We start from the raw sequence: 12,124 nt of genomic DNA, 5'->3' as shown, positions 1-12,124 counted from the left end.
AAGTGTACTATAAGTGTAACAGTAGTAAACTTTAAGTGCACAACTAGTTCATAATTACGTTTCTCATTTGTACTGCAAGTGAACTTATGGGTATACTAGTAGTTCACTATTGTAAAACTTGTAGCAACTTTGAAGTATACTCTCAGTAAACTACTAGTTTAGTAGTTTTATACTACAAGTTTACTGAGAGTACACTAAAAGAGCAAAAATAATATATAAATGGTAAACTATAAGTATGATGTTAAGTTCACTTAAAGAAAACTTGTAGTATAAAACTACTCAACTAGTAGTTTTCTTTTAATGTACTCTCAGTAAACTACTAGTTTAGTAGTTTTATACTACAAGTTTTCTTTAAGTGAACTTAACATCATACTTATAGTTTACCATTTATATATTATTTTTGCTCTTTTAGTGTACTCTCAGTAAACTACTAGTTTAGTAGTTTTATTCTACAAGTTTTCTTTAAGTGAACTTAACATTATACTTATAGTTTACTATTTATATACAATTTTTGCAGTTGCAGTAGGCCTATACTACTATGTTCAAATGTTATTTTTTATACTTGAAAAATACCTTTAACTCTACTTTAATTTTAAAAGCATTTCATTAGCTTCATGCATCCTTTTTTATCAACACTTGAATGTCGGTAAGTTTCATAAAGAAAGGCAACATTTTAAACAAAATAGTTGAGAAAATCACATTTTTGTCAAAGACTAAGTTAAGTTACACCTTGATCAGATCCAGAACGATGATCAAACACAGGTGGAGTAGATCGAGTCCAACACCTCCAAAGCTTCACAGTCGTTTTCTCTTCATGGGTTAGGCCTACGCTTCATTTCATTTGGAAACATTAAGCAGTTTTGATTTACAAGCTGTTTAATGTTTGATGATCACATTATTTTACATTTGAGTGAGCAATCTTCTATCACTTGTTTCAGCTTCTTCTCCTGTGTTTTGATCCGGAGAATCTGTACTAGAAGATGTGTCATAGCGCCCCCTACCGTATACCAGTGAAAACATGGATAGCTGGAAAATTCAGTCAATGGTGGGGAAAAGTTGAATTAAAGTAAATTCCTATGTACACCAGTGGACTAGCCTACACAAAAATTCAGATATGCAGAATTAGAAACATATCTGTTTTATATCAATATTTTCAAACAAAGTTTCATAAGACTGTATATGAAAAACGATGTAAAAATAGTATATTTAATAGGCTACTCGATTAAAAGAGTTAACACAACTACAAGCCAAGTATACTTTGAATAATTAAACTTTTAAGTATATCTCGATCAAAAGATTGAGTACAAGTATAGGCCAAATATACTTGGACTTTTCTCTCAGTATAAGTCAAGTACACTTAAGTGTAATTAAGTATATTTTTGAGAAGTATATAAAATGTAGACTGAAAGTATGCTTTCTTCTTTTAAGTTGAAAAGAAGTATAATAGAACACTTGAATAAACTTATTTTCCATGCTTATTTTATTTGCTCTATATTAAGCTCTTCCACCCGAAAGTTTGTTACTATATAAAGCTGAACATGTTAGGCTAGTTTATAAGACGGAGTGTAATATTATGTTTTTAAAAAAGTATTTAATAAGCTACTCAATCAAAATAGTAAACACAAGTACAAGCCAAGAATACTTAGAATACTTAATTATACTTTTAAGTATATCTCGATCAACAAGTATAGGCCAAATATACTTAGACGTTTCTGTCAGTATAAGTCAAGTATACTTAAGTGCAATTTGAAGTATATTTCTGAGAAGTACATAAAGTATATTTCTGAGAAGTATATAAAAAGTAGACTGAAAGTATACTTTCTTATTTTTAGTTTAAAATAAGTATACTAATAGCATACTTGAATAAACTTATTTTTCGTAAGGGAAGTCCATCTTTATGTTAGATATTATATATGTTAGATAACTTAGATTTATAAAACATATCTATATGTCTCATGACAAAAAAACAAACAAAAAAACAAAAAACAGACTTGTGCCTCTAATACTTAAAAAAGTGCACCACATTCATGGATAGTGAAATTGAAATTTTAATCAACATGAAATCATTTGATTTTAAACACAAATTCTGTTGAATAAAGTATTCATGACATACGTAAAAAAAAATTGAAATATAACTTTATATATATTAATGAAGTTTAATATGATCATTTTTCATACACATTGACAGTTTTACAATCAGTCGCTTCTGCACAAGACCAGTGATTTAGACAAAGCTGCTGTGGTTTTTGCCATTCTAGAAACTAGGGCTTTTGCAAAAACAGGAAACAGTGGTTGCTGTTGAACAGGTGAGAAAAAACTAGGGGAGGAAACAACAAGAGTGGTTTTAAACATTCAAAAAGAAATTCATGGATGCAAAAAACTAAAAAATAAATGCAGCACTACTTACTGAACCTGATCTCAAACAGACCAGAACAGCAGATAATGTGCCTCCATCTGCTCGATGGCTTATTTTTAAGTCTCTAATAACAGTCTTGACTGTTTAAATGCTTAATTGCACGCTGAACGTAGATCCCTGCCATTACAATGACAAGGGGGAAAAATCTGTTATTGTTAAAGCTACAGAAATGCACAACGTTCTTGCTGTTAAAACAGAGACTGTGTTCAGATGAATAGTGGAGGCCACAGCTGAGGGCAGAGCTGTAATTATTCTACATGATAAGGTCACTCTCAGAGACCGATAATGAACACTACGAGGCTCGGATTTAAAAAAAACATTACAGCTAATGTTATTAATGTGGTTTATTCACACTGAAAAATAGGATCATGAGACGAACAGTTTGCGCATATAATAAGAGCAAACTAATTAGTCATTACCCAGTACAATTAGACGATACATTTCACAAACGAAAATATCAATAAAAAAATACATTTCTAGGACATCACTTAACAATTTCCATTTCCAGGCTTCATAGTAATACTTACAGAAAGTCTCGCCACTATTAAAAATAAAGGTTCCTTTTTGGTATTGATGGTTCCATGTAGAACGTTTAACGTTCACGGAAACTTTCCATTCCACAGAAGGTTCTTTATTTTTTTAATGTTCTTTCATGGATTTGGATTTTCATGCTTTAAGGATGTTCACGCTTGGTTTGTTTGGTCCGGACCAAAAAACCCCCCCCAAAACATTTAGTTCTGGTCCGTTTAGCGTTCATATTGCCATTTTAACACCAAACCTAAAGATACCGAACCTAAAGGCATACGTTCTCAACCTGATTGGGCGGCTTTTATTACGTATATTTCACATCGGAACACCAAAAACAATGCTGTGATCTGTGATAAATGCGCTTGTTGTATGTGCACAGCAACACATGATGGTATTTTGAGCAGCTGAGAACTCGTGAAGAGCTTATAAAATGTGTAAACTAGTCAAAACAGCGTCAGGAATCCCTCAGTCACACAAACCAAGATCTGCTGCGAGGAGACGCGGTTCTGACGCCTGTGATGGGCAACATCACCACTATGATGAGAATAAACAGATATACTTGAGCATTCTGTCTTTTTTGGGTCGCATCTTGTGACATCACGTCCTGTTTTTGGTTTGTTTGCATGTCTTTGGTCTGTGTTGTGTTCATATTTCATTTGAACTGCACCAGAGCTACCGTTGAGTTCGTTTTAATCCAACCAAACATGCCAAATGTGAACACACCCTTAAGAACTGTTCACTGAAAGCTTCTCTGAGGAACCAAAACTGGCTCTTATGGCTCTGTGAAAAACCCTTTTGGAACCTTCATTTTTAAAAGGGTAGTTCACCCAAAAATGAAAATTCTGTCATCTTTTACCCAGCCTCATGTTGTTCCAAACCTGTATGAATTTCTCTCTTCTGCTGAACACAAAGGAAGATATTTTAAAGAATATGGGTAATTAAACAGTTGATGGACCCCATTGACTTCCACAGTACGGGAAAAAACTACTATGGAAGTCAATGGGGTCCATCAACTGTTTAATTACCCATATTATTTAAAATATCTTTAAATGTGCTCGGGTGAGTTAATTATGACATAATTTTAATTTTTGGGTGAACTATGCCTTTAAAAGTGTACATTCTAAAAACGTCTTGATTCTGGTCAGCGTATGATCTATACTTAGACTGAAGTGGCAATTTTGAGGCCAAAATACAGAATCTGCTGCTACCGAATTCATTGCTAAAGAAATGTGTGTAGGTTACTTCTCAGAAATGAATGTTTCTTCATGAACACTTCCCTTTTTAGCCATCAAACATTGGGTTGAGAAAATTCCCCATAGTGCTGTGATCAGTGTCATCCAAAAGACGTCCGTAAGAAGAACGTCTGCAACACACAAACAAATCATAAAGGCCACTGACAATTCATTTAGCAATAATTGCGAAAAATAAAATGTGAATTTACTTTATCGCCTACTACTTGATTTAAAATGAAAGGGTCGAACTCTTAATATTCACCCCACAAAAATATGAAGTTATATTTTGCATGAAGAAAACAGCATATATTTTAGATTTTATTTTTATTTTCATGCAATTTATGCACATTCCCTCACAACTACTGTAATGCAAAATGTTGTCCTTCTCATTCATCATTTTTTAATTACAATCAGCAAATATTAAACTCACTACCATGATGTATGTATAAATACTTAGCAATTTAAGTATAATGCAAGAAATTTATATATTTCTATTTTTCATCATATTTCTTAATATGTAAAAATGACCAGCTCTGTGTGATTCACCCTAAAATGCTTTGGCAGAAAAATAAAGGAAGATATCAACAAATAACAGCACTTGACTCACCGTATTTTGAAGTAGTACGCCCCACCAAATAAGATTATTACAATGGCAAGGAAGCAAATTACAATGGCAACGACACTCCCTAAAAAGAATGAGGACAATATTTAGTTTCCTCAATCATTATGACATACAGTCAGTCATGAAACCTATTTTAAGCATATTAAGAATAATTACTATATTGTTTGTATCATTTATTAGCAAAACACATACAAATCATGTACAAAATGTATACTGAAAAAAGACAAATCAAACTTCAGCTGACTGTAATTTTCTCACACTCTTTCTTTTCGTATACAGTGTCCCCCTGGAATGAATTTAGATACTTTGGACATTTGACTTTGAAATTACAGAACAAAACTCATAGTGTTCAAAATGAAGACAGAAAGTATTGTTCCACTTTGTGGTTGTCATGTCCATAGTTCCTGTGCTGAACTACACCTGTGGTTCCTCTGCTACAGTATGTGTGAATTCGAGGAGAACTGGCTTCAGACATCCACTCAAAATCACTGCGACACCAGCTAAAAGTCACTGAGCTAAAATGTTAGTTCTGAGAGAAGCTCTAGTAGCATTTGTTTGCAGATGACACTTGTTTTGTTTGTCTGACACTTGTTCAGTGCAATGACATTCAGATAGTTTTAAGCCTGGTTGAAGTTTCCAAATGCCACCGTTTGAGTATAAAGTACAAACAACATCTTAGATGCTATAAAAAGGTAAGGGATGATATAACCTTTACGGGGAAAGGCTAGGTAACTGTTAAAAGTTCAATCACTTAGTTACGGTTTTAAATATTAACTTGGGACACTCTTAAAGTGTTTGGGAATCAGTGGTTTGGATGTGTACAAAATAATCAATCCAGTTGCTAAAAACACAAACCTGTTTGCGAATGCCTTGATGAATAGGCTATCTACGAATTTTAGTATTTCGCAATATTTTTTAATTACAGGCTTAAGGAATAAAAAATGGTAATATCTTGAGAAAGTCATCTTACTTTCTTAAATTTCATACTAAAATCTCATCTTTTAGAGTCACTTTAGTTGATCAACCTCAATAAATTAGTTTCAATTTTAATTTAGCTGAACTGATCCGGTTTGTGAAAACGATATAGGAGACTATAGATAAAGTCTAATAAGGAAAGAAAATACACCCTTGACCTACTTAAGATCTGGAGCAGAAGGTCATAAAACAAAACTTTTGTGTTCTTTCAACTAGATAAATTGGAAATCAACAGGAACTGAAACACAGTATTAAAATGATTTGCAATAAAATGAAATATTTACACAAGTTGCAAAAAACATGCACTCATACCTGAACTCAGGGCCTCTGGGTGCTTCTTTTCTTGTCCAACAGTAGATTTTTGTAATTTTTCACCAGTATTTACAGTAGCAGAGGACACATGGTTAGTTGTAGGCTTAGTTACCGTAGTAGATGTAGTTATTACACTGGTAACATTCACTGTCGTGTTTGTTTTCTGTGAGGTAGGACTCTCTGAAGAGGATGTTGTTTGAGCTCCAGTCACCAAACTCAAGACTGTGGTCGATGCGTTTGTCGTACTGTTGACTACGCTGGTGAGATCAGCTCCTGAGGAGGTAGTATTGCAGCCAGAGGTTGTATTTGATGTTGTCTGAGCTGATGTAGAGGCGTTCGTGGTGCTCGAGGAGGAATTCACAGGTAAACCAGTTGTTGTTTCATTTGTACTGAGGACCGTGGAGGAAGACTGATTCGTTGTGACATCTGCAGATGTTGTGAAAGGAGAAGTCAACGTCGATGAATGAGACGCTGTAGTCGCTGCTGCTGTAGTCCCTGCTGCTGTAGTCGCTGCTGCTGTAGTTGCTGCTGCTGTAGTTGCTGCTGCTGTAGTTGTTGCTGTCGATGTTGATGTTGATGTCAATGTTGTGTTAGCTGTGTTACCTCCAATTATCATCCAACCTTCATGCCACAACACACAAAAAAACAACCAAAAAGGCACAAAAAGTCTACATTAACTTACATGTCAACACTAACCACCTCTTGCACCAAAACTACATCTTCTAAACAAGAAACACTTACGTGGAGTTGCTTTAAAGGGATTGTTTACCCAAAAATTTAATTCTGTGATCATTTACTCACCCTAGAGTTGTTCCAAACCTGTTGAACACACAAGATATTTTGAAGAATGTTGGCAACCACAGTTGATGACACCCATTGACTTCCATAGTATTTTTTTTCCCCTACTATGGAAGTCAAAGGCTACCTGTTGTAGTACAACGGAAAAGATGTCCAACATTCTTCAAAATATCTTCTTTTGTGTTCAACAGAAGAAAGAAACTCTCACAGGTTTGGAGCAACTTGAGGGAGTAAGTAATGACAAAATTTTCATTTTTTGGGTGAACTTTCCCTTTAATGTCCAGTAGTTTTGCATTACTTTTAAATTCAAATCATTGCCTTTATTACAGCTTATAAAACTAAAGAAACACACATGAGCTAACGTTACACATACAGTGACGTCAAAGGGTAATTTTAGTAGCGCATGACAAGCCTAAGTTATATTTGTTAAACCTAATAGGCCTATATAATAATACAATTTCCATTTCACGTGTCGCTTACATGTAAATATAGTCTAATTAATAACAAAAGCAATTTAAAGGTCCGTAAAATAATTATTGACTAATATGTTGCCTATATCTGTTGTTGATAACTTATAAGTAGCTGTGACAGTGAGTAACGTTAAACAGTTTAATGTGTGTGTAGTGGTAACCATTTTAATCATACCTGCTAATATCACCACCGCTGAGAAGTACATCTTCATGTTCCTTCCTCTTTCGTTTCTAACGCAGCGAGTGTCTGTTAAACAGTTTCTCTATCGCACTGTATGTGAGTGACAAGCAATTCACGCGCGTTTGTCGTGAGCGCGCAGGGGACACGTGCACGCCTCCGGTCTAATAATGACATGTCAGATGAGCGCAAAAACAGGCGGGCCGGGCAAATGTTTCTAGGCAGATCAAAAGCGGAGTGTTGTATTCGGAGTGTAGGCTAATGGCACGAATTATAAACAGTTCATCGTAAGAGACCATAGAAGTGCAATGACCAGAACTCAACACTAGGTCGAAGCAAATCATAGATTCACTGAGACCTCTGTGCACTTTGTCACCATGAAATTATGGAATACCACAGTGTTTATTATAAATTGTTTATCCATGCACACTGTTTTCCATGTTTTTTTTATTTTTATTTATTTATTCATGTGCCTCCTAATCTTTAATCAAAATAACTCATCCTCTCCCTCTTGCAGCATCTCTGAGGGGGCGGGACAATAACCTGTCACTCACTTAAGACCCACCAATAGAAAATCACAATAGCAGCAGCTATAGCCTTAAAAGTCACTGTTAAAAAAATATTTAAGTTATGACAACATTACATTGCTTTAACTCTTCTTTAACTCATCAAAATAAGTTAAGCAATTTTAAACTTTTTTTTTAATAAGTTATACAAGATTCAGCTTGTTTTTTTTTTAAGTCAGTTTAATGTAATTTAAGTTGAAATTATTTAAACATTTAAGTTGATTGTACTTGATTTAAGGTAGTTTGACATAAAGCCTATACTCTTTAATGTTAATGTGATGTTTCAATATGACATTATGACCATTCAAATATTAAAGACGCAGGATTTTAAGATCCATTACTGAATGTAATAATAAAATCACTGTGATTATTGCTCAGCATTTTAATTAATATATTATTCCACAAAATATATTATTGGTGTATTTTTTACATAAATTGCAACTGCATGCCATTACAGATCCTTCTTGTCCCCATTGTGCCTTCGAATAAGTTATTGTTTCTCCAATAAGCTTACTGTAAGATAATGATAGGCTATTGAATGTAGTTTCAAACATTTTATTTTTAAATAATTTGGTCACTTTGGTCACAATATTGACAAAGTAAATAAACCCACGTGTTATAGGCTATATTCCTGTTCCACCTAAAAATCCACCTTTTCTGTCACTTTATTTTATTTTATGGAATAATGCACACCTCGTGTAATAATCTAAAATATTCTGGCAATAAACTTCATGCACTGCCATCACTGTAATATCTCACTAACAATAGTCAAAAAGCTGAAACATGCGCACTTATATGATACATAATTAACCAAGATCAAATGTTATAATACTATATTACAATTGTTATTATTAACAGTAATTTATTTCATTATTTTATCTTCATCTACAAGTAAAAACGACACAATTACAGCCTTACTGAGCAATGTTGCAAACCGTCTCTTTGCGCCACCTGGCGGTGATTTCACGAACTGCCTTCTGTTATAGCAAGACTACAGGCGGAAACAACATGCTGTTGTGTTATCATCATATGCTGAGACTTAGTCAGGTTTATCCTCATTCCTGACCACATTCCATGATGATCTGTCAAAATACGTGTAGAGAGTCATAGGTGTGGAGCTCAGTAGGAGCAAAGGGCATGTTGACTTTGTTTTGCAACTCACAACAAGTGCACCATGGAATATTATGGAGATGATAACAGTATCAGTAATATCAATGAGAAATAGTACAAAGCAGAGTAAGAAACCTGTTGAAGCATAAGGCGGTTCGCTGGTCTAAGCTGGCCAGTTGGTTTCCACTGCTTTCAGATTAATCAGTTAAACACCGGACTAGGCCAGATAAACTATCTTAAACAAACCAGAGCACCAACTTGAGCTAAGCTGGTATTTGGGGTACAGTTCATCAAAAACTTTGATTCTGTCAGCACATTAGTAGTTTAATGTGGTGATAGAGGAAAGAATTTGTATACCTTTTAATCAAAGACTCTAAACAGAAAGCAGTGTCATCGAGGCGCTTGTTCTGGGAACAGCTGTAGTTTCAGAGTGACATTTCAAACATGCTTTCATAGTTTTGAGAGTTTCAACATATGCAAAATGATGCAACAACCTTCCCACATACAGAATACAATGTGCCAACACTGTGGAATGGTCACAATGCAGAAGCATTTTAAGCAGCAAGAACTCTTTACGGAGCAGTGTTGTTTGATCATTTAGGTAGCCTACTATTAAATTGGTGTTTATTTTATTATAAATTGGTGTATATCTTTTATAAAATAAAAGATCTAAAGATAACAAACAAAATATATAATTATAACAATTATAAGTTGTTTTTCGTTTTTCTTTATTTTTTTCTGCTTTCATTTCATTTTTGTTGAATTTAATAATTCAGAACTATAAGATTTATGATATCTGGGTCTCTGGGTCTTGTTTCATTCAAAACAATGTGTAGAAAAATATATAGGCTACCATATGAAATTAAGAAATTGACAACATATTCCAATTATCTGTAACATGTATAACTTTATTAACAAATAATTTATTCGAGATGACCACCAACATCAGCACCAGTCACCCCTACAATGTTTCGTATCGCATGTGACGTAATGCCGAGTGGGCGTGGCCCTACAGGTGTGCCGAAACTTGGAGCAGTTTTGATGTTGACGAGCCCGACAGTCACGTGACTTTCAACAATAGCCAGATTTAATGGGATCCTCCTACCAGAAGTTTCTACAGCCCTTATACTTTTTAAACACACGAAACAAAGTAATTCATTTCCAGCGGGGCTACTTTTTTTGTGTGTGTGTGATCTGCCAAATCTGTCATGAGAACTCCTGGGATTTTTATTTTCGGGATGGTGCTCGCGCCTTGCGGGTGGATTCTGGAGCTGGTCAGCACAGTGGCGCCAGGCTGGCGCACGATCAACAACATCCCCGGAGAATCCATCGATCTGGTCCTCCAGCAAGGATTATGGGACATCTGCAAGACTTTCTCGTCATCCCAGAATATTCAGTGCAACCAGCCGGACACTCAGTACTTCAGCGCGCAGATCATCCAGATCGCGCGAGGATTGATGCTGGCGTCAGTCATCCTCAATGTCATCGCCTTCGGCGTGGCGTCGGCCGGAGTCCGGTGCTGGAGGGACACCCCGCACTGGACCATCGCGGGCGTCGGAGGTGTCCTCATCTTCATCTCGGGGGTCCTCACCATCATCCCGGTGGCGTGGTACACTCACATCATGACCTCCATCTTCTCCACGTCCACCGACATTCGTGTGGGATACTGCCTGGTGCTGGGCTTCATCGGCGGGTGCATGGAGGTGCTCGGGGGTTTGGTGATGTCCATCGGGTTGTGTCGGCGCTGTGACGGACGGAAGCCGAGGACAGACACGCGCAGAGTCCCGGTGCCCAGTGTGATCAGCGGGAGCAGTGTCCCGTACTATTCCAAACAAACCGAGATGGACCTCACGCGAGCGAAGACGCAACCGGACCGTCGACCAGTGAACACGGCGACTAAAGCACGACCTTACGACTCAGATTTGTAAACTACAAAACTTTTCACCTTGTGAACGCAAGACCCTTACGACAAACACCACTGTAGCCTTTTTTGATGAACTATAATTCATCATGTGACCATCTGTTTTACCACCTGTATTATCATTGAAGTTATCAGTGTAAGGTCATATCAACTGTGGCGGAAATCATGGGTACCATTATAAATGTTGTTAAGGGAAGTGAGGGTTTGAGGTTATATAACACCATCAGTTTGGTTTTATACTTTGCACTTTATAATGTAAAGCCCTTGTAATTTTATTGGCAGTACCTTCACTGTCTTTTTGTAGCACACTGGGCTCTAATGTGTAAATACAGTAACTTATCAGGAACCTCTTAAGTTTGCGCAGTTATACCAACTGCAAAAAGCAAACACATTCTTCTGAAGTAAGCTAATATTTGCACTGCACACGGTACAGAAGTTTATGTCTCTGGACATAACCATGTAAAATATCTTAGTGGAAGTTTTTTTTTTTTTTTTTGCACAGTAATGTTGTAATTGACGTCCATCCATCAATTTTAATGCAAATGTTTAAAGGCTGTTAATTTCTCTGTATTTTTATTATGGTGATGATGAACACTGTCAAGAGCTGTGGCTCATACATTTAACTGCATGAATATAATAAATGATGAAGCTAAAAATTGCTCATTTGAAACAATGTTGGGTACAACTTCATGCGTCCTAATAATAAATAGTATCCTCTTCTTGCATTTCCATTAATAATCTATTTTTAAATGTGATTACATTTAAAATGAAATTTTATGGAAGTCATAATTATGACATTACATAGAAATTATATAACATTAAGCCATTTAGTATGTCTTATGACATTAAGTCATAATTATGAGAAAAAAGTTATGACATACTTCATAAGTAAAAAAATAAATAAAAATAAAGGGAAAATAAACGAGATAGCCAAAATGATGACTTATTAATGTCATAATTATGATCTTTTAAGTCAATTTAGACTTAGTATGTCTT

The 12,124-nt window shown here is 35.5% G+C and overlaps 2 protein-coding genes across 2 annotated transcripts; one reads left to right on the top strand and one right to left on the bottom strand.

Annotated features, from left to right (window-relative positions):
* Window positions 1-2,030: 2,030 nt before the first annotated feature.
* On the bottom strand, window positions 2,031-7,655 carry parm1 (prostate androgen-regulated mucin-like protein 1). Its single transcript, XM_084103617.1, has 4 exons — window positions 7,529-7,655; window positions 6,086-6,706; window positions 4,784-4,862; window positions 2,031-4,307 (listed from the first exon to the last, which is right to left on the bottom strand). Exons 1-4 carry the CDS (start codon window positions 7,563-7,565, stop codon window positions 4,226-4,228), a joined length of 819 nt encoding a protein of 272 aa, XP_083959743.1. The 5' UTR covers window positions 7,566-7,655; the 3' UTR covers window positions 2,031-4,225.
* Window positions 7,656-10,104: 2,449 nt separating this feature from the next.
* cldn23.2 (claudin 23.2) lies at window positions 10,105-11,852 on the top strand. The gene has a single exon (XM_084103725.1). It carries the CDS (start codon window positions 10,416-10,418, stop codon window positions 11,133-11,135), a length of 720 nt encoding a protein of 239 aa, XP_083959851.1. The 5' UTR covers window positions 10,105-10,415; the 3' UTR covers window positions 11,136-11,852.
* Window positions 11,853-12,124: the final 272 nt, after the last annotated feature.

The sequence above is a fragment of the Abramis brama genome, assembly GCF_963993115.1.
Source record: "Abramis brama genome assembly, chromosome: 25".
NCBI classification, from domain to species: domain Eukaryota; kingdom Metazoa; phylum Chordata; class Actinopteri; order Cypriniformes; family Leuciscidae; genus Abramis; species Abramis brama.
Note: the sequence above shows the minus strand (reverse complement) of the source record. Positions and strands in the feature narration are given on the sequence as shown.

Excerpts from the sequence above, each read along its gene's own strand:
- parm1 (XM_084103617.1), bottom strand. The coding sequence starts at position 7,565 with ATGAAGATGTACTTCTCAGCGGTGGTGATATTAGCAG. Across the intron at positions 6,707-7,528 it reads AGCGGTGGTGATATTAGCAG|GTTGGATGATAATTGGAGGT; the intron begins GTATGATTAAAA and ends TGTGGCATGAAG. Across the intron at positions 4,863-6,085 it reads CCCAGAGGCCCTGAGTTCAG|GGAGTGTCGTTGCCATTGTA; the intron begins GTATGAGTGCAT and ends CATTCTTTTTAG.
- cldn23.2 (XM_084103725.1), top strand. The coding sequence starts at position 10,416 with ATGAGAACTCCTGGGATTTTTATTTTCGGGATGGTGCTCGCGCCTTGC.